We start from the raw sequence: 25903 nt of genomic DNA, 5'->3' as shown, positions 1-25903 counted from the left end.
TCTAATGTCATGAAAACCTAAATAAGTTAAGCGTTTGGAATGATTTAAAAAGAACAGCCAGTCTGAAAGGCCATCTACAACTATGCTGCATTTTAAACCAGACTATCAAAACAAGGTAAGGTTACCCAAGAGTTCTGATGTTACAGACGAGCTAGCTGCTTAATTAGAGTTGGCTGACTGTAATTCATCATTGATTAGCTGTTGTGTTTCTTTTGTATCCCTGAGTAAGGAAGCTATTAAGTTTAAAACTGATATGTACATCTTCCTCTGTGAGGTATGGTAGTGCATGGGTTGTTGATATTTAGCATAGTTGTCACAAAAAATGAAATTGGATGTTTTGGGATTTTATTGGTTATTATAGTTTTTATGTGTCACTGAGCCTCGAATATTATGCAAAATGTTATTTCATTAAAATACCATCTAAACTTTGACTTGTCTTTCTGTGGTAAACTTTCCTACACAAAGTAACTTTGATAAATTGATTTGTGGGCACATTTATCAAGTTTCATTGGTCTTTATGGGTTTAACCTTTCTCAAATATTTTGCAATATTTGTTACGAAATAAATGCATGAAATATTTGCACTTAGAGCTACTTTTTCAGAGGGAACTTATCTTGTATAAAGTCCTAAGACACAAATTGGTTGTACCATTTCCAAGAGGAAGTTTTTATCTCAAGCTCTTTAATGACATGCAATGCCATGGAAACATCTAACTGAATGGAGCTTAGGGTTAGGTTGTCTTGACTACAAATCTATTTTCTGTTGTGTTCCTTGGTCACCATGAGGCTGCTTCAAACGGCTCTCTTCCTACGGCTATTTAATTACAGACAAGTAAACTATTTGGCTATCAGGTTAAATTATTTGACCTCGGAATGCAAATGGTTGCACTGGTATAATTTCGGCCAGTCTTTGAGCCACTGTCCTGCAGTTTTTAGATGCATCCTGACTCCATCACCAGAGTCAAATGAATGCTTCATTACGAGTCCACTCCAGCACTTAGTGATGCTCAGGAGGCAATTCGACCTTATAATTCAGGAGTGTTGGAGCATAGATGCTTTAAAGTTACAGGGCAGTGGCTCATGAGGACTGGATTTGGAGAATTACTAATTTAGCTCAAGTGGTACAAAATTTTTTAGCACAGCTCTGTTAATACGGTCAGCAGAAGGTCGAATAAAAAAAAAAAGATTCTCAACAGTCCTGAACTTAAAATCATGAAAAATAATAATCGGTTCTTTAAATTAGATTAATCAGGCAGCTGAAATGCAATCAGGCTCAATTAATCCTTCCAACAACTATCCAACTATCAAAACCGATTTTTAAAAAAAGCTTTACTGGTGTTTCATGTATTATACTTAAAAATAAATTAAAAATTAACTTTTAATTGCTTTTGACCTTTTGTTCAACGAACTATCTACTGCATTCTGCTCACTGAGCACATCCTAACAAAGGGATAAAATGCTGGGAAGAAGATAAAATGAAATTTCCTATATGCTTTAGTATCTGTAAACTAATTACCAGATCTCATCTACTCACTTTTGTTTTTCCACATGTCTCCATCTGGTGCTAAACACAAATTCTATTTGGAGTGGCCATTAGACATACTGTAGATGGCATTTCTAGCTGCAGCTCAGCTGGTTGGGTAGTCAACACTGACAATTGATAGCCCTAACCCTTCCGAGGTGAGAGTGCACATGCAGATGAGAAAGTGATAGGTGGTCATCGAGAAGATGCAGGAGAGGTGAGGTGCCGATCAACAAGTTGTCATGTCGCAGATGTTTAGGAAGAGGCTTTGGAGACAAATTGTTTCAAAGGTCATTCGGGTAAGAGAAATAATTTGAGTGACTAGGTTGCCAGCTGACAATATTTTTCTTCCATTCTCGTCTACTTCTCTTACTGTCCTGCTTAATGGCATTTTCAGCTTTCATTTCCTACCATGTAGTTGGAAATGGAACGAGCAGAAATAAACTCAACGATTTTTTGTTTTTGTTATAATTCTATGCTTGGCAGCATGATATTTCCATTTTTTCACATCGTGCAACATCATACATGATAACCTGTTGCATTGTATTTTTTTTTTTTGTCAGAACAGTTTACTTTTTAATTTCAGAGGTGACAGTTTAGTATAGGACTTGCCAGTATGGCATGGCTTATCTCTGCCTGGGCTTTTGTTAGCTTCTGAAGGATTTCAATGTTTGTACTGTTGTGACATGAGTCTGCCTCTGAATGGTTTCCCTGTCTGCAAAGAAATAAACGTGGGTGACTACCATTGGATGAAACTGTTGATTTGTGCCTGTGTATTGCTTTTGGCATAGATTCCACCTGCTCATTAAATTTATGTGCAGCATAACACTTTATGTATTATGTATTTTTGCTTTTTGATGTTGCTGTTTAGAAACTCAGGACTCAATACAGAGAAAAGTTGTAAAATGTTAAATCAGTTTGCTGTGCTTTTTAAAGGCACTGTAAAAGTGAAGTTACTCAGACATTGTTTTTAGTTTTAAATTGATTTAAGTGACTTTATCTTAGCCATTTTAGAGAGTACAATAATTGGATACATATGTACTGTATGTATGTGGAATAGGTGGTAAAATGTCTCACTACTAGTGTAGGTTGTACATGTTAAAGAAGAGCATTAGTTTTTACATCAGTGTGTTTAAATACAGTATTTTTATCAGTTCCAAACTAAAGTCTCAAACTGGGCAAGGTTTCTTTTTCAGAGAGACTATAAACAGTACACTTAATGAGAAGGAGACGAATATTTTACGAGTAAAATAAAGTCTCTTCAAATGCAAACTTTATTTTTGCACTGCATCTGCTCATTAAAACCATAAATAAACTAATGGTAATGCAACTTATATATTGATTAATAAACAAACGAGACAATGCTAACCACTTAAACTGAATTGTTAACAGGTTGGGGATTGAATGCTCTTAGTTAATGAAGATAGCCATTTTGTAAACCCTAGATTTGTACATATAATTTCTAAAACAAAAACTTCCGCAAGCAGATCATATGTGTCCTTTTTTTTCTCAGAACAAGCTTTGGCTTCTTCTTCTGGTTCTGGTAATCTCTTAGCCTTGTTCCTGTTAGTTGGGAATTATTACCAGCAAAGGCTCACGTGGGTGCTGTCTGCCCAGTTTACTCCAGTGCTGGAAGACTGTTGGATATTTGGCTGATCCAGTCTTCCAAACTGAATTGTAACCAATTTGATCAAAAATATCTTGCTGAAAGACTAAACTAGATTTTATTAAACAAAACACATCCAAATTTTAAACAGGTATTATGTTGTAAACTAGTGTGTTAACTTTAATGGGGACAACTGTTATTTCTTTGTTTCTGGTTAGTCAGCGCTTGTCTATTTTTTATTTTTATTTTTGGGTCTCTGCCCCATCTCATCACACACTAAGCTCTCAGTAGCACACAAGACAGTGTTTTTGTCATGTCTACAACAGTCGGCTAAAAAACCTGATTTATCTACTTGTGGGACTACAATTGTCCCAAAACGCTTAAGTAATATCACAATTTGAAGCAATTCTATTATCTTAATGGTATACTGCAGACAGTTAGAAGTAGCATACGTCAATTCACAATAAACTTTGAAGAGTAAAAATGCAACATGTACAGTATGTGCATGCTTTTAAATGTTACAAATCTAAAAACAAGGTCCTATAAGTACCTAACATCAGTAAGTGATGTAAGGTACGTGTACAGTAGTTATGACTACAATCTGCAAACTCTTTGTTTGAATTGATTTGCAACTACTGGAGTTGAATGATGTGGCTTGTAATGTGAAGCCTAATAACACTCACAGATATCCTAAATTGGTGGTCAAACAATGTTGCAGAGGTAGAGCAGCCTTTTTTACTTCGTACCTCTGAAACCGTCCTCTTACCACTTTCTTCCATTACCTTGAACATGACTCTTGCAATCAGCCACAACAACCTCTTATCCCTATTTAATTGCATTACCGCATTTCCTATGCTTGATTTTTTTAAAAGCCCTCACTAGGCTGATCAAAGCTCTTTGTCTGAATGCCTATCATCACATTCCCTATAAAAATACTCAGTTTCTTCTACTTTTAAAACCCCACATACATAATAAATGAAATATATTATTTGAAATATATGAATTATCGTAACTTTAAATGGTTTGACATAGACATCTCCGCAATTTAAACTTGCTTTAATTCCTGTCTACAACCTTAAAGGAGATCTGATAAATAAAATGATATACACTTTGCTACACTTTGTCACTCAGCTGTTTAAAGAATGCAGCTAATAAAAAATATACAAGTTACAAGTCTACCATACTGCCACTAGACACCTATGAGGGGTTGGTAGTGCACTAATTTTCCTTATAAGAAAGAGAATAGTGAGAACAGTAAAACAAACAAAAACTAAATATAAGGCTCTCCTTGTATTCTGTTGTGGTTCAATCTGATTAACGAAGATGGTGGAGAAAATGGGTTTCTGAAACTAAAACTCTGTCTATTTTTTCCATCACCTTAACATTTTTTTCTTTCTCAGATTTAATGTCAGACATAATGACTCTAAATTAAATCAAAGCCAGGGAGAGGACAAGTCATTCTTGTCCTCTCCCTGACTTTGAAAAGAAAGAAAATAATTTTTTAGGTATATTCTTAACATTCATTTTCAAAAATCATTTTAGTTAAAGAAAATGATTATAACTAAAATATAAGTTATAATCTTATTTAGTTTTTGCTTCTATTCATCTAGAATTAAATTTTTGATTCTGATAGGGACCAGCTCTAATGCATAATACCTTTGTTTGACATGATGTTGGGAGAGAGGCAGGATAGTCTGGAGAAAGCTGCCAGTCCATCACAGGGCAACGCAGAAACACACAGTCCTAAAAGACTTAGACGGACTCATACCAAAGGAAAATGTAGAACAAACAATTAATCTAACATTCACATTTTTGGATTGTGGAAGAACATGCAAACTCAATCTTTTCCAAAATTATAACTCAATATCATCCTTAAGGCAGTAGCACTAACCACTGTTCGAGACCACCAACAACTGTAATTGGGACACTTTGGGGCTCTTTACCAAAACCATTTTTAACCTTCTTGCTAAATTCTGTTTTGCACATTGCCAAAAGTCTAAAGCTTCCAATGGCCAAATGTGCTACTGCTCTTACTAACTCTGACACCCTCGCTAAATGAGGAAGCCGGCCTGCTCCTCCTCTCACTAGCCAATCCCCCGGGGTCTTACTGAGAAGAACTCCTACTTTGAGCCTTCACCTTTCAGCCTTGAAGCCTTTGTAGGATTATTCTTCTGCAGTTACACTGAAGTTAATTCCACCCAAATTTTTCTCAATCAATTTATAAAAATAATGAGAAAAAAAACTCTCTGTATTTTTATGTTCATTCACCTAAGCTTTTATGTATTAGTGACACCCTTTGTTTCCATAAATCATAACTTTCAGACCCTAATTATGTAATACTTTGAAATGTATCCTTCAAAACTTTGCTATGATTTCAGTGGTCTTATATTTAGCTCCGTCTGGCTGCTTTTTGATCTGCATCAGTTATGTTGGAATAAACCTGCACAAGAGTAAAGGTCCATGATATTTATATGCAATTATAGTCCCTGGAAGGTCTATTTTTTCATAAAATGAATGAGAAGTTTTACTATGAAACTTCATTATAACATCTTGTGCTTTGGAACCAGCTTTCAGGTGTTGAGATTTTGTTTCACAGGCACAGCAGTTTAGGTTTAAATTTGACATGTAGAAGAGTCTTTTACCACCAGCTCTGATCATGGTAAAGCCTGTGCAAAATAATTTAAGAGGAATTAACAGAAAGAATTGTACCTATCTACTGTTGTTTAAGTGTAAGACCAAGATAAAGAGCAAATGGTACGTTTCCTGGAGTTGTAGAGTGCAGCGTTATCCTATTGCTAAAAAGCTATGAAATCTGGCAACTCAGTGCAGATCGTAAACCTGCTAATAGAGATGTACTGTATACTTAAAAATTAAGATGAATTTTTGAATATTTTTGTGTCTGCGTTGATAATAAACAGGAAAATAAAAGTTAAAATAAGTAAACAACAATAATTTTAAAAAGATATTTAATCTAATAGTCAAATGTATTGGTTGTTATTACTTTTTGCTGAATCACACAAGGACTTTACCTAAGCTTAGTGAATTTTTAGTCAGGACTTAATCAGCATAAAGTAACTATCAATTTTTACTTCAGAGCTTATCCTTATCAGTACAACAATAACTGTACAAAATTTATCTGTGCATTTTTTGTGCAGCAAAAGCTAAAAGAGGAGCGTGAGGCTAAGCGTGCCCAGCTGGACGGACGACATGACTACATCCTCAGTATTGTTGCTTCATGTCTGGGACTGGAGAAGTCTGATGTTGAAGATGCCATTTTGGAAGGAAATCAGGTGTTTGAATTAAACTTTCACGTAAATTTCCTTATTGTTTTAGGAGAAAACAACAGTAACCTTCAAAAAACAAAGAATATAGTTTGGCCAATTTTGAAAAGAAACCAAGTGAAAACTCCCAATCATTTCTTTTTATGTAGTATTTTTACCTGTTGTCTTGGGCATTGCAGAAGCACAAAAGAGTTAGGAAAGACTACAATAAGCAGTCAGGAAGTTCATTTAAAATTATTCATAATTTCAAATGAATAAATGTCCAATGATAACTTTAACAAAGGACATTATTACATATTAGTAGCACACATTTATAAACTACTTGTTTAAGGTTTGTATTTCCACAACTAGTACTGAGAAACGAGTGATTTAGACTGAACTGTAATGCTTTCCTATACATAGTTTTTGCATAAGTATTTGAAACTATGCATTTTTATGTTTGGGATTTTTTAAATATTTTTTTGCAGCCTGGTTGTTATTTTTTCAGTGTTATGTAACATTTTCATCAATGTCTGCAAAATCTCACAATGCCGATTTGTTTGGTTTCTTGGAACAGATTGATCGTATGGAACAATTCTTTGTGGCAAGTGGTCTTCCACACCTCATGTTTTATTATCAGGACACTGAACTCGCAGAAGGAGGTAACATGAAAAAAAAGAACACTCAGTGAATCAAAACTGACTAAATATCTTCAGTGCAATTATTTTTGTTACTAGTGATAGTATAGAAAATGATCCAGCAGTAACATAGACTGATGATTAATTCCTTATCTCAGCAGCTGCAACCTCTCCACCCACCCAGATTGATTCCCACCAGCCTGGTCACATAAGGAAAGTGTTTGTAACTGATGGAAGGGATGTGGCATTGACCGGAGTTTGCGTCTTCTTCACAAGAGCAAACACTTTGAAAGCAATAACCTCCGAGAACATACACAGAGTGAGTCAGAGTTTTGATAAAAGCATAGACCTTTTTTTAATAGGAATAAATAATGTTTTCAGATTAAAATACAACTTTGGCCTTGACTCTGAGAGTAAGACGTGAGAAATTTTGCACATTAACTGTCTTGTGAATTAGCCCTAAAATAAAACCCGGTAGTAAGTAAATTACGCATATTTTTTACCTGTTCTGAACAAATAAATTCTGGGGCAACAGAAAAGAAACTGAACTTCAACATCTATTTCAGTCGGAATATAGTGCTAAAAGGTATTTGATTAAATCTAACAAAACATTTTTTTAAAAATGTTAAATGTCTAAATGAAGCTTGAAGGATAAATGGTGCCCATGAATGCTTCTTTTGTCTAAAGATAAGTGCTACAGCAGGGGTGTTCATCAATAACACTGTGATATCACAGGTTGTTTTGTTCATTGATTGTAGCTGCCCACATGCTTCCTGCAGGAAAGTTAATCACCTCTGCTGGTAAAAGACTATGTTTGCTACAGGTTATAGCAAAAGGAGGAGAAAGAATGATACACCATGTAGATTTGTTTCACAGATTGTGAACAGATGGACTTTATTTATATATTGAATAGAACTAATTTCTGTTTTTGTCATATAACAGACATGAATGAGTGGTACTTTTCATTCTTAAAATGCTTTCTTTCAAAGGCAAAAATAAACCACACACATTGTTTATATTTTTGTAACTGAGGTGAAGTGAACATCTTTTTTGTATTTTAAATGTTAAAAAGTTTCTGTTTCTGTTTAAATGTTAACAATAAAATGCAGAGGGTCGACCAGATCCACAAACAGTGTCTAAGTAACCAAAGTACGAACAGTTTACAATATCTCCTGAGACTCATGAGGAAAGCGAGTGAAATTCCCTTTGATTGTCATTGATGTTCACTCTCCAGTACGGTAGGTGGTGGTAAACATCTTAAGTTGGTTTGCCAACCACCAATAAAACACTTAAGAAGAAGTAGAGCGTGAATACAGGTGTGCTAATTGCCCTTACCACAGGGGCCGCTTTTCATTGGCTGATGCCCATTCTACGTGGTCACGTGCGTGGCCCTCTCACAAACACACTTAGCTTCCCGTTAGCTAAGAAAAGCATAATGGCAGAACTGATACAACTTCTACACATTGAAGCCTGTCTGCTACACAGTCTTACGTTAGCTAAACAGATCAATATGCAATGTGTCTGTATCTGACATACACTAAAGATTTTATTTTAGCAGAAAAGGCTTTGGACTAAACTGTTACTCGTGTTAGCCACGTTAGCACCAAGTATAGCTAGTCAATCAACCATCGTTGTGTTCAGGGAAGCGCTGATTAATAATCGAGAAATAAATATCAAGCCTGGAAACTTGATATCGTAACGGACTGAATGTTATGTTTTTAACCTAATCTTTGCTCGTCTTGCGGGGAGCAGACGGTTGCCACGGTAACAGGTGAGCTTAAACTACAAAGAGAGAGAGAGTAAAAAGGTAGGAGTGGTTTTGAGTTGATCACCTGTTCAGGTTATTTTACCTTTGTTTACCTTTGCTGTGGCGATTTACAGCCGCTGTAGTTTCTAAACGTTGGACTATAATTACCTTGTTCGTTTGTGAGTTTACGTCATTCACAACAAACATCAAATAGAACAAATATATTTCATAAAATTTTAACAAACAAATGGCTTCTACCGCGATAATTATGTGAAATTAAATGAATTATATCCCAACTTCAGAAGATTTGCCTTTACCTTTACAGAGCTCTTTGGTTCCTCCTATCAGTCTGTAGCTTCTCATATTGACGTCATCAAACCAAATTTCAGATCTACCATAACTGACTGACACCTGCTGGCCTCAGGTTTGCAACCAGCTTGTGACTGAGAAACCAGTAACCTGCTCCCAGATGATGACATGAGCTTGTTAGTTCCTCTGACCATTGTAGTAGCTGATATATTGTGAAAATCCGGTAGAAATGATGCACTAATCGAGTCATGTTTACATAGAAACAACTTGCTGCCAGGCTTTGCTTGTGAGACTTGTGGTGGGTGGGTTGTGGGCGGAGCTTGGTAAGGTCAAGGCAACCACATTTATTCGTCTCCACTAAGGTAACTGGTAGTAAACCTCCCATTTATTGACATAATTACACTTATTGATAGTTAAATCAAAGATCAGCGAGTGGAGGTAGTTATACTTGATTTTATATGTAATTCCAATGGTAGCTTTGTGACATATGCTTCAGTAATTTCGGTATTTACATTTAAGCCCCTTTTTATGCTTATCACAGGAGAATTTTTCTGATTTTGGCTTTGGAGAAAAAATGGTTTTATGTAAATCCAAATAAGATGAGATACTATGATTTTTCATTTATGTAATCAGTGCACATATTTCTGGATTTGCAGGATGTGAACTTCAATATGTTGGATACAACAGAAGTTGGACTATTAAAAAGTGTGGAGCAGTTGCTTTCAGACATTTTTATTCCCACACTGAGGAAAATAAACCATGGCTGGGGTGATCTGGCTAGTCCCCAGGCCCAGGGTGTAAAACAAGAGTTCATATCTTCACTTGAAAGCTTTGTATCTGTTCTGGCGGGTGCACAGGAGAGTCTACAAGAAAAGGTACGCAACAGACACCACTTTATAAATAAATTAGATAGCATGTAACAGCCATCTAATTCAAATCACATTAATACCAATTATTGTAATCCTATGAACACAAGAGATATTTAACATTTTAAATAAAGGGTAAAGAATATTAAGGCTAGCTTTGACATTTATTTGAAGTTCATGTTCTTTCTGTTGAACATCTGTACTGTAAGCAGAAAAAAATGGATATGCATGCAGAAACTTGCATCCAGATTCAAGTAGCATAAAGACACAGAGAGGGAAAAAAATGTTTTGTTTTCCCACCAGGTTACCTTGAAGGAGTGTGACACGTTTGACTTGCGGGTGTTGAAATCCCCAGCAGATTACATGGCAGCAGCCAACAGCGCAGAAACCACTGAAAAACTAGAAGCCTGTATGAAAGTTTGGATCAAACAGATAGAACAGGTGAGAACATATTCTCCAAGGTATCACCATTTATATTTCATGTGGAAACTAGCTTCAGTCTTGTTGGCTTTTCTGTTCTGCCGAGCTGCTTAAGGACAGGATTTGAGCGGTGATTCATTTTCTGTCTGCTTGAATTGTCTATGACAAAGCAGAATGCGTCAACAATATAGTAAAAATATAACTTGATCTATAAAGAAAAAGTTAAAACTGGACAAGTAAATGCTGTTGTTAAAGTTTATCAGTAGAGGTAGCCCAATACATATAAACTGCCTAATAAACTGCACCAATGTTTTGACATTTTTTTTAAATAATGGCTCCTGGCATTATGTAACCACTCAGCTAATAACCACAGACTCTTTTTTTGTGCAAGTTAGAGAAAATCTGTGAACTTTATGCATGGAATAAATTAAATATCCTTAGATTTACTGTGAAGTCTTTGAAGGCACAGCGTTGACCTTTCAATCTGCAATTTATGTTAGGCTCAGGGAACATAAATACAGCAATACCTAATCATATTTAGAGTTAGAATGTTAGCAGCCTAGAATATCAGCTAGGGGCTGATTCAATTTTTAAACATCAGTCTCTGTAGCGACAATATGTCTACTGTGTAATCACTATGTGTACATTTCATAGTTTGGACAAAACAGTCTGTCCAAAATGTCCTGCAACTTAACTCCACTATGTCCAGATAAATACGTTCTTGCTTTGTAAGAATTAATTACACACGGTATAAATTAAGTTTCAAATACAGCACATAGGTGCCATGAACTGTTGTGGTGGAAGCGGTGAGGGAGACGCAGCAGACCCAGATGAGATGAATGATGGAAGTTTAATGATGAAAATATACTTAAATAAGTCCAAAAGTCCACAAAACCTGGCAGCACAGTAGAGTGGAAGGCTGGGGCTCAAAACTGGTAGCAACAGGCTACACGCATGGACCAAACACATTGACAAGGACCCGACAGAAACACTAAGACACAGGTGACATTAAATACGCGTGAGGGTAATCACAGAAACGAGACACACCTGGGAAACAATCAAGGGGAAGACAGGACAACAGGAAGACTCAGGGACACAGAAAACTCTAAATAAATGCACAGAAAAACACAGATCCTGACAATAGGTCTGTTCTCCAGGTTCTCGCAGAGAGTAACCAGCTCCGTAAGGAGGCTGACGACCTCGGGCCTCGTGCTGAACTGGATCACTGGAAGAAACGAATGGCTCGCTTCAACTATCTTTTGGACCAGCTCAAAACCCCGGAAGTCAGTGCTGTACTGGGTGTTCTCTTACTGGCCAAATCCAAAGTCATTAAGGTCAGAAATGACGCTCATTCATGACTGGAACATGCACCACATGTCGAAAAGATGTTTTATTTTGCTGTCTAAGTGAACTTTAGTTTTATTCTTCTAAACTTTTTTATGTAAATTTACGTTGAATAACGTAATACAGCTATGCATTAAGCGCATGAAGCATATTTTTCTTTTCTTTAGTCATGGAGGGAACTAGACGTACGGATTACTGAAGCAGCTAATGAGGCCAAAGACAACGTGAAGTATCTCTACAGCTTAGAAAAGTTTTGTGATCCACTCTACAACAGTGACCCTGTAAGTAAAAAAAAATAAACAAAGTTAACATGTATTATGTTTCTATGTATGAAAAATGAACCAAACATTCCTAAAAATTGTTAGGATTTAAAAAAAAAAATAAAATTTGTCCTTTCAGGTATCAATGGTGGATGCTATCCCTGGTTTGATCAATGCCATCAAGATGATTCACACCATTTCTCGCTACTATAACACATCTGAAAAAATAACATCACTCTTTGTTAAGGTGCTGTAAATATGGTGGTTACTTTGTTCTAATCCAAATTTGGACACTTGTGGTATAGCTTTTAATGTCTCTAAATACAATCAACTCAAAGGAAAGATGCATAGCAGTAGATAGGTGGAATATATCAGCAAAGTGATGTGAATGTTTTAAAATCTGTACACATGATAAAATTCTCAAACAGACTGAAAATAATTGACAAAACCTCTTGTACTTCCAGGTCACAAATCAGATGATCACTTCTTGCAAAGCCTACATCACTAATAATGGTTCCAATTCAATATGGGACCAACCTCAACAAGAGGTTACTGATAAAATCAAAGCTGCAATTCATCTAAATCAGGTATTGGATATTCCTTACTGAAATATCTTTTTTTTTGATTCATCAGGTTTTTTGCTATGTATTTGTCCTCTATTATGATTTCTTAGATGTGGTATCAATTACTTTAGTTATGTCTTCGAACAAACAGTCCTAGTATTACGGTTCAGCTGGGTTGCAACTAATGCAACCCAGCTGCATTAGTTAGATGAGGATGAGTTTGCTTTGTTTCAAACTGTGTTGCTCAGGAGTACCAGCGGTGTTTTCATAAAACGAAGAAGGAGCTGGAGCAATCTCCATCTCAGAGAAAGTTCGACATCAGTGAGATGTACATCTTTGGGAAGTTTGACACATTCCAGCGACGTCTAAACAAGATCCTCAAAATGTTTGACACCATCTCCACCTACTCTGCACTTCAGGACTCCAAGATTGAAGGACTTGAAACAATAGCCACCAGATTTCAAGTAGGTGTACAGTATTTCCAAATTAAAATTTGAAGTTCTTTTCATGGTGCAGAATTGAATTCCATAAAATGTTGACATTATTTCTGCTAGCTGAACCTCTGCAGTAGTGGTTTTCACTTTCTTGTGGGTGAAAGATAATTAATCAGAATCTGCTTTAATGGTCAAGATTGTGAGTACGAAGAAGGAATTTGACTTTGGTTTTAAATGCTCACAGCTTACATGCATTAGATATACATATATGAGCTTTATAGATATTGTACATGTACCGTATGTGTTTACATGAAAATAACATAAATTTAGCAATTACTTTAAATATATTTCAGAAACAGAAAAAAATAATGTGGCATTATAAAATGTGGGCTTTCATTGACATATACTAACAGTTTTCTTTGGTGAAAACATAAAAAATGTGTTTTGTATGTAGAAAATTGCATAGTATCCAGGGTTCCACCCAGGGTATTATAAGCCTGGCAGCCCACCCATTGCTTATTTATTTATTTTTAATGTTTGCATTTTTTAAGACTTTATAGTTGGTGTTCAGATATTAATCTTCCAATAACATAATTATCAAGTGATATTTTTAAATTCCCTGTCAACTTTAAACATTTTTAAACTCAAAAACATGACAGGCTGCTGGATGAATGACTGCTGAGCGCCCAACCACCAGGCTTAGCAAGTTTTCTGGGGGAAACTTTGCTATCATACTATTGAGGTAGTTTAATTAGCAATAAACCATTTAAAGAGGCCTTTCATCATAGTTCTCTGTTCTTATAATGTGTATTACATTTTTATCTTTTCATATTTTAATAGAACCAATTGCTTATCATGGGCCTTTTAAACTGATTTGGTTTGCCTTTTTATTTTTCCTTTTCACTTCACTCTGGAAATTCAGCTTTGTTTCATTATAGTGGTTGTAGTACTGGAATCAAAGAACATTTCATCTAAAATTTTGCCACAGTCAAAACATTTGTTATCCAAACAGTGTCTTCATTACTTTACTAAATTATGCACAATCAGTGCAGCTCATTTAAAAGAACTAAATCTGACTGCAAAAACCCTATTATAGTGATAGATTTATCCCCTAGTTTGCAAAACTAAATTGTATTGCCTTTTGCCCTTGGTCATAAAATGATACTGGAATTAAATGACCATGCAAAATTAGAATGTATATTAATGTGAGCTGTACTGTTTGTTTTTTTGTTTTTCTTTGCTTCCTTGGATGTACAGTCTGCCGAAATGCAGGCAAAATGGGAGGTAATGTTTCATCATGGTCTTTACCACTTAGCAATGCATGATCTATTTTTATTTTTGTAGTTTGCAACTTGCAGTTGTAGATCTAATATCTACCGAATATTTCAGTGCATTTTTTTTAATGGCAATAATAACTGCATGGAACATTGACATTGGTAATTTTTTTTTTAATTTGTTCCCTTTTTTTCCTTATTTTTATCTTAACTGTCCATTGCTGTTTACTCTGATACATTAGAGAATAAAATTGCTTTTTTGGACGATATATTTTCTTCTATACTGTTTCAAAGTACTCATGAGTATGAGTATATGATTAGTCTCATATATGAGACTACTCAGTGGAATACAATGTTTTCAATCAATCAATCAAATTTTATTTGTATAGCACATTTCAGCAGCAAGGCATTTCAAAGTGCTTTACATCATTACAAACACAGAAACACAAAGCAAGATAGAATCAACAATCAAAACACAGCATTAAGTCAAGTTCCATCAATAAATTTGTAATTGATTACATTTCAAATACAATTCTAAACAGGTGGGTTTTTTGTTGAGATTTAAAAGAAGTCAGTGTTTCAGCTGTTTTACAGTTTTCTGGAAGTTTGTTCCAAATTTGTGGTGAATAGATGCTGAAAGCTGCTTCTCCTCGTTTGGTTCTGGTTCTGGGGATGCATAGCAGACCAGAACCGGAAGACCTGAGAGATCTGGAAGGTTGATACAACAACAGCAGATCTTTAATATATTGTGGTGCTAAGCCGTTCAGTGATTTGTAAACTAACAACAGTATTTTAAAGTCTATTCTTTGAGCTACAGGGAGCCAGTGTAGGGACTTTAAAACTGGTGTTATGTGCTCTATCTTCCTGGTTTTAGTGAGAACGCGAGCAGCAGCATTCTGGATCAGCTGCAGCTGTTTAATTGATTTGTTGGACAGACCTGTGAAGACGCTGTTGCAATAACAGATTATGACAGATTTGTGATACATAGCTTAGCCAACAGTTCTCAGCATGTCTGCTTATGTGTAATTAAGCATTAGTGGTAACAGTTCACAAGAGACAGGCATTTACAGTAATCAGACCAGTTTAGGGAATAGAAAAGTTTGATCTCAACATGTATGAGTTTTGTGATTTACCGTTGAGGTTGCTGTATCTTGAAAACCATGTAAGTTTCACTTATGACTTTGTGTCGGCCACTACGTAAAATCCCAGCACATTGAACACATAAAATACATCGAAGAGGTTGTAACATGACAAAATGTGAAAAAGTTAAAAAATACTTTTGAAATGCATTGTATAATTGTGCTGTCTTGTAAGGTGTGATGGTTTAATTGATATTTAAAGGTATTTTCCTCTCACCACCTGCTTACTAACACATTTGTAAAGAGTTCAAATTTAGAATGTAGAATATTTTAAGTGATGAAAGTTTTTTTTGACACCTAACAAACTGTCAGTCTGAAAACATGCTTTATACACAACTTACACCCTCAACTGATTTTGATTTTATGTTCGTGTCTGACAGGCTATAGTGTTGAACATGAAAAAGAAGAATTACAGTTTTCTAGACCACAGAAAAACTGACTTTGATGTTGATTTTGAGGAATTCTGCAAAAGCACTTCTGAGCTCCATGTAAGTTATTTGCAAAGTCATCAAATTATATCTTCTGGTCTAAACCGATTTATCTATAGGTGAATAGCATTTTCCATGTGTGCATGAAGAATCTGAAAGAAATGCAGGGGATGTACTGTAAGAATAAACTATTGGTTCCTTTTTGAAGACAAGCCAGCCTGGCTAGATTTGGTTTTATATATTATTTTTACATTTAAGTGAAATGGAAAAAGACACATATTGTGTTTTTTTTGTTTGTTTTCTTTTCTACTTTTAAGACATATTTGCAATCAAGTATAGACTTGTCCATTGATTGGAGTCTTGCTAGGAAATTATATATTAATTATTGAAAATATTGGCCTCTCTGCTCGGAGATGTTGTTTTAGACTGCAATCAGTGGATTTCAGAGTTGATTAACACTTTGTGACAGACTCTTCTCGTTGTTCAATAATCATTGCTGCTTTATGTGTTTGTTTTTCCAGAACCAGCTGAAGAGTTTCATGGATAGTACATTTGAAAAAATTCAAAATACAGAAAGAGCTTTAAATGTGCTGGAAAAATTTGAAAGGTGACTTTCGGTCACTTTATTCATTTTATTGCTTAGTTTTTAGGGCTGATTAAATGCAACTGCCTCTACGCTTTCGTCCTACTGAAACAGACTGGGCATTCCTGATCTTGGAATTAATGAAAAGTACCAGCACATCTTGCAGAACTACGGTCGGGACCTTGAAATGGTTTCCAATGTCTATGCAGAGCAAAAATCGGATCCTCCTATTGCTAGGAACATGCCACCAGTGGCGGCTCGGATCATGTGGGCTCGGCAGCTGTACAGCCGAATTCGAGCTCCCATGGATCTCTTTGAAAAGGTTTTAGTTTATTTATGACAGATTTTGATTATTTTTATATGGTTTGTTTGTTTTTTTACACTTACAGAGGATTTTATTTATTTATTTTTATTATTATTATTCTCTTCCTGGTTAGCGTGAAGGTGTTCTTGCCACATCAGAGGCCAAGAAGATTATCAGGAACTTTAACAGGGTAGCAGGGATCCTGTTGGAGTATGAAATTATGTACCATCACAGCTGGATGAAAAAGGTGCAATAAATTGACAATAAGAAAATAGTATTTATTATTTGAAACGGTAATAATACTATTACCGTAGTATTATGGTAAAATTGTAACTGCTATTACAATTTTTGACAGACAAAAATATCTTCATAAACATGTTTTTCCACTTGTTTTTTTCTGACAACACACGGAAATCGCATACAGATGGAATATGCAAGGGCTGGCCTAAAGGCCTCTCTCTTGGTCAGGTCTTCAGTGACAGGACAGCTGTATGTGAACTTTGACCCAGAAATACTTACGCAGATCAGGGAGACTGACTGCATGAAGCGGATGAACCTGGAGATTCCTCCCTTTGGTGTTTTGTTGCAGCAGAAACAGGATATACTCAAGAAACACTATGATAAATTACAGGTGAACATTCCACACAGAAGCATTTATCTTAAAAGACCCAGAACTTATAGAGGATATACTGTATTAGGAACAACATTAAAATGTCTTAGTTTTCAACTTTTTAAAAACTTTTTTATATACATTTTAAAAAGATAGTTGAAAATTGAGGACACTGCAGAAAAATAATCACAGAAAACCATTAATTTCATATCCACTGGTAGATTTTCAATTTCAAAATTTTAATATTGATTGTTTTACTGTGCCAAGAATATAAAAAGGTATTTTTTTTCCACAGCTAATGATGAGTGAAAACACCAGAGTGCGAGCCAAGATTCAACCTGTATTTGAACAACTGGCCATGCCACATGTTGCTAAGGTGAGATGTTTAATTGACAGTAAGCTGAATAGTGTAAAATAATTTCAGTGGTTATCATGCATTTCGGCCTGTAAACGCCCATGTCTCAGTTCTTATCCAGACTTAGAAAACCAAACTCCAGACTTTTCCTGAACTTAGATAAATAGTTATTTTGGATAACACTGAATTTGTCAGCCTGTTTGATATTCAGGCCCATTAAACCAATGTTAGTTTTACAGAAACTAATACCAATCAGAGTAGCAGAAGAAAGGCTGATTAGAGCTGTTGTGTAAACATTTTGTTGGCCAATTATGAATTTCTTGTGGAGGTAATGCATAGAAATTTCTTTCTGCAATCAGAAGCAAAGCAGGAAATCTGCATCTTAAACTGTCGCGTTTTGATCTGTGTAAATAGATTATGGCTTTCTAATTTTTATACTTCAACCTTCAGTTTTGTGACACATTTGTATTTAAATAACTACTGTAACCAGGTTCCAGCTGTGCATTTCAACACATGCATATAACATGAATTATAACACAGTTTTCCTTTTATTAATTTGATTTTGGGAAAAAAAAAATATTTAGAAAAAAAAGATCTATGCCATTAAGTACTGTTTACCAGAGGAAGTACATTTTCTTAATCTATTTCCAGTAGATCAAAAATAATTTTCACCTTTTTCTGGGATAAGTCATTGACACATTGTGGTATCGTTTTTGAAATGAAATGAATTAATCCACAGTTTGGTTAATTTAAAAAAAATAGGATTTACCTTTTATTTCATAGGTGGATGAGACTATTCAGCCAGGTTTGACCTTCCTCAGCTGGACATCTCTGAGCATAGACAAGTATCTAAGCCGCATTGACAAAGCACTGGGTAAGCAAAAATTAAACAGAAAGTCCAGCCAGATCGATGCCTCATTTGCTGACACATAAGACATCTTGCAAGTCAGCACTGGCAGCATATTGTAAAATTTAAATTAATTGACTTTTTGTGTACACACAAGCAACTTAAATATACTGTATATATTCTCCTGTTGTCTGTTTTCAGCTGTTTTATCTTTGCTATAACCCCAGTCCTCTCAAATTGTGGTCTTTGATTCATATATTTCTTTTTGATTCTTCTTCATCCCCAGCTGATTTGGAGCTATTAATAGACAGAGTGAATGACTTGGTAGAGTTTAGAATAGATGCTGTACTGCAGGAGATGAGCGTATCCACATTGTGTGTTCTGCCAGAAGACCAACCTATCACCTGTGAAGAATTTGTAAAGACCACCAGGGTAAATAGACATGAATGAATGACATTTCTGTCACAAATTGTTTGTTTTTGCACAGTGAACCTGCCACGTAGGTTTTGTAGCTCACTTTTGTTAAAATTGTAAAGATTTATGGAGTTTTCTAAAGCAAACTATTGAAGAGCCCCATGACCCGAAGATTTATAGAACCGTTTTTCGTCTCAGACTTTTACTTTTATTTTCCTGTGTGCATGTAGGACTTGTGCATAAAACAAGCTCAGAAGCTACACCTTAAGAGCACACTCGTGGAAGAGGCTACCAATGAACTGATCAACATGCTGATGGAGTTTGACCACGGTCAGAAGGAGGAGGTGAAGGGCGAGGTGAAGGTCGTGGAAGAAAACTCTGGTGAGAACAAGACCAAGCATCACTTTGAACCTGAACTGATGTTGTTCCTGTTCTGCAGTAAAGTGATAGAAAAGGCCTAACCTTGAAGTGTTGAACATAACTGGATCAGAAAGCTGTTTCCTGCAACTGCAGTTGATGTTCACTGTATATGTGTTGTTTAGGTGAAGATGAACACCCCCCCGAAAGCCATCTCTTCTCCAGAAACACTTTGCTTCCTCATGCTACTTCAGGTCCTTCCTCTCCTTTAGTGAAGAGGAGGAAGAAGAAAGATTTGATGAAAGTAATGGAAGAGGAAGCACAGGAACTTCTTTCTTACTTCAACCACCGAAATGTGGAGGCTTTGCTCAAAGTGATATGCAATACCTTGGAAATGCTGCGCAAGCGCATACAAACCTCATCACTTGGGCATTTCTTGGGTGGGTCTACTCAAATAAATAGTCTTTACTTTAAAGAGGAAATCACGGAAAATACAGGATTTAAACAGACACAGCATCAGTATATTAGAGGAGATTTATTTGGCTGGTTTCAAAGAAATCTACTGTAAAAAAGGTTTTAGTATTTTAAAACAAAGACAAAATAATTATGGAGTTAAAATGTTGAAAATTTACCATGTTGCGTTAGCAGCTGGTGTTGTCATCATTAATAAAACTGCCTTTTTATATTCTTGCTGGAAGTTAAAAGATATTTGAATGGCCCAGCAGGTGACTACATTCAAAAGAGTGTTTGTGAAGGGAATTACAGATTAGGGTGATTGTATGGAGACCTTCCTGGCGAAACATGCAAAGATCTAGCGACCAGTTATAAAGTTTAGTTGCTTCATTGACAAAGTTTTTTCCTTTGAAATTTGAGAAGTGTCAATTCATTTCTGGTATGCCATTTTTAAGCAAAAGGTAAGCCCCTGCCCCCAAAAAAACAAAAACACTTTTTTCCAAAGTGGGTTCTGCTTTTACATTCGTTGATCTTTTGTGATCAAAGAATGTATTGTTTCCTTTCAGAAAAGCTTCTTGGTTGACTGGGAGCAATTTTTCATTTGTATGCCAGCGGTATGAATAATAACCTTAACTGTTCCATACATAATGAGTTCTTGTTTTCATTCTCATCCTATAATTGTTATTACCAAAGGTTATTTGTTTTTGCTTTCCCCACACATAAATATATGCAAACCAAACGAAGCCTCCCCCACACTTAGACTATTTTTCACACACACATTTCCATACGTGTGTTTATAGCCAAATGTCACATCTAATATTTTCATATTTTTGAAACCTTTTAGAAATTTGAAATGAGCTTTGCACTGATAAAAAAGAATCTCAATGTAATGTTTCCCTATTCTCTCCCTGGTAGGTGAAAGTGCTGCACTGAGCCATGGGAAACACAGTGGTCAGCAGGCAATCTTCAGAGCCAATGTGACCCTCTCTATACCGAACATTGTCATGGTTCCAGGTTTGGAGGAGGTCCAGCAGGCGTTAAACAGGGCTGTTGAATGTGTGGTCAGTGTGAGCAAAGGAGTAGGTCAGTGGAGCAAAGAAAGAATCTCTAAGGTATGTTAAAGTGACGATGACTGTTATCATGTAGAACAACTATAAACTGTTCATGTATTTTTCGTAGCTCACAATGTTCTAGCCTGGTAAGCCAAAAAATCCCTGCAATATTTCCTTTTATTTAAATTTCACTTTATAGAAAAAAATGAATGAGAGACGGATGGCGGCTCTTAAACAAGACAGCTCTGAGAGTGAATCAGATGATGAAGCAACGACACACAGGAGTGTGACTGGTATGAAGGAGTCTTCTGCTCACCCGACTGACCTTCACCTATTCAGCCTTTCAGTGATTCATTCTGACATTTATTCATCTTATCAAGCTTACGATGTGCATCGTTTTCTTATTTCACAGTTTAGTAGAGCAAATCATTTGATTGACTAGACTGAGATGTGTTGATGTAAGTGACACAATCCATCAAAAATGACTTTTGAAAATGTTGATAACACCACCTCAAATACACCAGACTCAATAGAATTAGTAAAATAAAACTTATTGTAACATGTTTACGTACATCTACGTTTCCTCACAGATGTATTCACGCATATGTCCTCTTTAACAATGAATAAGATAATATATTTTTCAGATGGCACCAGCTCAGAGATTTCAGCATCTGTGATTCAAGCTATTCCATTCCAAGCAAGAAATTATTACAAGAGTGTATCTGAGAACAAGGAGATAGTTAAGTTGGTGTCTGTTCTCAGCAGCTCAATCACCTCAACTAAGAAGGTAGATGGTCTTCATTATTTATCCTTATAGAAAACGATCTCAATTGTTTTCAATAAAGCATTTTTAAGCATTTAAAAGGCAAATGCATAGACTAGACATTTGCCAAAATGAAGTTAAATTTTTCATTGAAGTCAGGGTTATGTATATACAGGTTTATAACACTTTTTTTTCAAATCAGTATTTAATGCTGCTTGGTAGTATTGTGATAAAAGAAAATAACTTGCTTCTTTTGGATGTTGTATCAGTTTTTCTAGAAAGAGACTCTTACGCTGAGCAAACCAAATGAGCAAAGTGATAAATATTGACAGGAACTCTTGTTCCCCATGTATTTAGTTATTATTACACGTTTGATTTTATTTTGCAGGAAGTAGAAGCTGCTCTTGATCGTTTTGCCAGTTATCACCACATCTGGAGAAAAGATCGTGAAGACACTTTGCAAAAGTATTTTTCCATGAGAGAATAATCTTTAATTAATGTTCTGTTAGAAATATTGAAACAGAAATTTCTTGTTTTTTATCAGATTTATCCAGGGAAGCCCTTTCCTATCAGATTTTGAGAGCCAGATAATTTTTTATCAGGATCTCGAACTCAAAATAAACTCTGAACCAGAGTACATCACTATTGGAGCCTTAGCTTTATTCACAGGTGAGATCAGGTTATCATCTGTATAAGATGATAGATCTAGTTGCTCACTCTGTTTTTTTTTTTTTTTCTTCAAGCATTCCTGAAGATGTCCCTCACAGCTGAAACTAAGAACTGGATGGTGGACTATGGGCTGTATTGTAACAGGAAATATCGCGCAGACATGGAGCAGATCTTTGCTTTTGTTGATGAAGCAGGAAAGAAACTGAATCGGCAGATCAAAGACCTAGACGACATTCGCATCGCAATGGCTGCACTCAAAGAAATTAGAGAGCATCAGATAAATATTGATTTTCAAGTTGGACCGATCGAGGTAAGCCATACACCTTTTTTACATGATCATTTCTGACTCTGTGGAAAGGCACTTCATTAGAAAACAGTCGGAGACAAAAGCTTAAAATGTAGATTCCAAATATGAATGAAAATTATTCAAATGTGGCCAATATTGATTTTGGGTTGTTCTTTGGTTTTGTTTTCTCACATTTATTTATGTTTTTAACTTTTAGTTCTGGGTTGACCATACAGTAATAACAATATTCAGCAAGATAATCAAGCGCTGTACAAATAGATACACTGATTTATACTAAATAATGTTTTATTTGTAAGGAATGTGTCACTGTGACAGCATTCATAAACTGTTTTAGTTAAAACTATTCCCCTTGTTTACTCTCCTCACAGGAGTCCTATGCTATGCTTCATAAATATGGTCTGTCAGTTGCCAAGGAGGAGGTTGATAAGGTGGATACGCTGCGTTATACCTGGGAAAAGCTCTTGTCCCGAACAACTGAGGTGCAAAACGAATTGGTTGCCTTGCAACCACACTTCCGAGAAGAACTTGTCAGCAATGTGGAGACCTTTCAGGAGGACTGCCAACACTTCTATAAGGAATATGAGAAGGTAAAAAAATTGCTGTTGTTCTCAATGATTCAGGTTGTCCTTTAAAACTACCATAAATTGTGAGGGCGTGCTTGATTACATCGCTGCTACTCAAATATCGGAGCAATGACCCAATAATAATGATGCTACTGAAGAGTAACTCTCCCAGGTGCTTAAAACTAAAAGTGAAACTGAGGGGCATGGCCTACTTGCTGATTAATTTGGCTAATAACTGTGTGACTAATTGAGTCACTCACAGAGCATTGACCATTTTTTTATTATAGTTAGTTCAGGGAAAAAAGATTAAACTGTGACATCACATCAAAAGTCACATACTCCATCTTGATGCAGTTGAACACTGAATATCGCATATTTTATCCCAACACAAAAAAACTATTCAAATCAGGAACTGATGAGAAGTGCCAGGATTTGATGTTTCTAAAAATCAAATTAATTTTCTTAACTTTTCAACAAATGTTTTTTTTGTTGGACTTCGGTTTGTTGCTCATTACAATAGCAGAAACTAAACTAAGCTTTTTTCTCTCTCTCTCTCTCTCTAGGATGGGCCAATGGTAGAGGGTTTGGCTCCTCAGGATGCCAGTGACAGACTGATCATGTTCCAGGTTTGTTTTTACTGTTTGGGTGTAAATTACATAGTAGATGTGTCAGAATTATTTTGAAATGGAGGGCAGTTTTTGATATAGTTACTGACAATTCTATATCAAATTCTAAAAAACAAAGATGGTGTTTACACAAATGCTTTTTTTTATTGACCATTAATGACATAAATATGGTTGCTTTTTATTGTGTGCATGCAAACATATTTGGAAACTTGTGTTTTTTAATTCAAAAATAAAATTGAGCCAAATCATTCCTGGTGAATTAATTTTATACAATATTACATTAAGATGCTAGACAGTTGCACAATTGATTGTGTTGCTGTTTTTCATTTTTAGAATCGATTTGACAATCTATTCCGGAAGTACATAACTTTTACTGGAGGAGAGGAGCTCTTTGGACTTCCAGTTACACCACACCCTCAGCTGCTGGAGATCAAGAAACAGCTGGTCCTGCTACAGAAGCTGTATGGCCTTTACAACAATGTCATTGAAACAGTCAATGGATACTATGACATCCTTTGGGCTGACATCAACATCGAGAGGATTAATAATGAGCTGCTAGACTTTCAGACCAGGTTAAACTTTTTTTTGTTTGTCTTTGAACCTAAATAAAACTTCACAATGATCTGATGTTGTAAAACGTACACTTTAAGATAATGCTTCTCTACTGAGCCTGAAACTTTGCTGCCTTTATTGTGGATGGGTTGATTGTAAAGCGACTTTGCTATAAGTTCTCAAAAACATTTTGAGCTTATTTACGTGTGTATTTTATTTGTGTGGCTATTTTGTTATTATGTTTTATTTTAAGCATAAGCTATACTGAACTTTGATAACAAGATCAATTCATTTATAGTTTAATACCTACTAAAACTGTGATGGTAATTAAAATTGATAAATATTTTGTAATCTTGCAATCAATTTTGTATTTTGTCATGACATGAACAAAATGAGTCACAACAGATGTTAACGGCATCTGTAATTTCCTTAAACAGATGCCGCAAGCTTCCTCGTGGCCTGAAGGAGTGGCAGGCGTTCTTGGATCTGAAGAAAACTATCGATGACTTCAGCGAGTGCTGCCCCCTGCTGGAGCTCATGACTAACAAAGCCATGATGACACGCCACTGGAAGAGAATCGCAGAAGTTAGTCAAAAATGAAGCACCAAGTTTTTCTACAAATGTTTCATTCAAATATAGATTGATCAAACACGCATTGTTTAGCTAAAATGAATTGTTTTGTTTTTATCTCCCAGGTTACTGGCCATACATTTGAGGTTGAATCTGAGACATTTAGGCTACGTAACATTATGGAGGCTCCTCTGCTGAAGTTTAAGGAAGAAATTGAGGTAAGCTGAAGTTTACTTTTTATGTAAAGGAAACTTAGAGAGTATTCAGAAAAAAATAAACATAAACCCAAAGTACTCATTCAGTAACCTTTTGCATCAATCAATAAATTTATATTTTATTGGTTTTGCTTCTAAGACATTTTAACTTCTGAAAAGACTTAGCCTAACTGTTCGGTATAATGTTGTCATTACTGAATCTGTTCCTTTATGTCCTTTGCCACAAAGGGATTTTATTGAGTAATTAAAATAATCTGAAAACTGCATTTTGAATTTGCTCAGGCTGTCTTGACTGACGGGTGTTTGGTTATTTGAAAATTGTAAGTAACAAGAAAGCAGCAACTAAAACATCCAATATTTTACTTATTGCTGTAAAAGAAAGTAACAATGAAGATGCTCCTTCTGTTAACAGTAATGATAATTTATCACTAAATGTGTTTTAGTAGCATGATAATACATCAACATAAACCCAATTTGATGCATATTTACATGTCTTTTCAAATTAAAAATCTGGGTAGAGATTTATACTTTAACCACATGCACTGTATCCTGTGTTTTAATTAATGATTCATTCACATTTATGTCATAATATCTATCTTGGCATTCCATTCGAAGGATATCTGCATCAGTGCCGTTAAAGAGCGAGATATTGAGCAGAAACTGAAGCAAGTGATTGCTGAGTGGGACAACAAGACATTTACGTTTGCCAACTTCAAGACGAGAGGCGAGCTGCTTCTGAGAGGAGACAGCACATCAGAAATTATTGCCAGCATGGAGGACAGCTTGATGATTTTGGGGTCTCTTATGAGCAATCGGTATGTCACTCATACTTCTCATATGTTGTTACTGTGAAT

At 35.6% G+C, this 25903-nt stretch overlaps 1 protein-coding gene across 1 annotated transcript in view; it reads left to right on the top strand.

Moving 5' to 3' along the window:
- Positions 1-25903, top strand: part of dnah5 (dynein axonemal heavy chain 5) — a 93726-nt gene that overhangs the window by 3401 nt on the left and 64422 nt on the right. The window contains exons 2-34 of the mRNA XM_023331275.1: positions 6283-6417; positions 6965-7049; positions 7184-7344; positions 9738-9956; positions 10251-10388; positions 11525-11701; positions 11879-11992; positions 12111-12218; positions 12436-12558; positions 12783-12998; positions 14226-14252; positions 15762-15869; positions 16331-16416; positions 16507-16714; positions 16830-16943; positions 17121-17327; positions 17602-17682; positions 18445-18535; positions 18795-18940; positions 19153-19303; positions 19465-19719; positions 20648-20844; positions 20984-21077; positions 21429-21571; positions 21936-22012; positions 22092-22216; positions 22291-22526; positions 22892-23110; positions 23650-23712; positions 24046-24284; positions 24702-24849; positions 24960-25052; positions 25665-25864. Of these exons, the coding sequence (XP_023187043.1) occupies positions 6283-6417; positions 6965-7049; positions 7184-7344; positions 9738-9956; positions 10251-10388; positions 11525-11701; positions 11879-11992; positions 12111-12218; positions 12436-12558; positions 12783-12998; positions 14226-14252; positions 15762-15869; positions 16331-16416; positions 16507-16714; positions 16830-16943; positions 17121-17327; positions 17602-17682; positions 18445-18535; positions 18795-18940; positions 19153-19303; positions 19465-19719; positions 20648-20844; positions 20984-21077; positions 21429-21571; positions 21936-22012; positions 22092-22216; positions 22291-22526; positions 22892-23110; positions 23650-23712; positions 24046-24284; positions 24702-24849; positions 24960-25052; positions 25665-25864 (4784 nt within the window). The remainder of the gene's footprint in view (positions 1-6282; positions 6418-6964; positions 7050-7183; positions 7345-9737; positions 9957-10250; positions 10389-11524; positions 11702-11878; positions 11993-12110; positions 12219-12435; positions 12559-12782; positions 12999-14225; positions 14253-15761; positions 15870-16330; positions 16417-16506; positions 16715-16829; positions 16944-17120; positions 17328-17601; positions 17683-18444; positions 18536-18794; positions 18941-19152; positions 19304-19464; positions 19720-20647; positions 20845-20983; positions 21078-21428; positions 21572-21935; positions 22013-22091; positions 22217-22290; positions 22527-22891; positions 23111-23649; positions 23713-24045; positions 24285-24701; positions 24850-24959; positions 25053-25664; positions 25865-25903) is intronic.

The sequence above is a fragment of the Xiphophorus maculatus genome, chromosome 3 (assembly GCF_002775205.1).
Source record: "Xiphophorus maculatus strain JP 163 A chromosome 3, X_maculatus-5.0-male, whole genome shotgun sequence".
Lineage (NCBI taxonomy): Eukaryota > Metazoa > Chordata > Actinopteri > Cyprinodontiformes > Poeciliidae > Xiphophorus > Xiphophorus maculatus.
The sequence above is the reverse complement of the archived record's forward strand: the minus strand, read 5'-3'. Positions and strand labels throughout refer to the sequence as shown.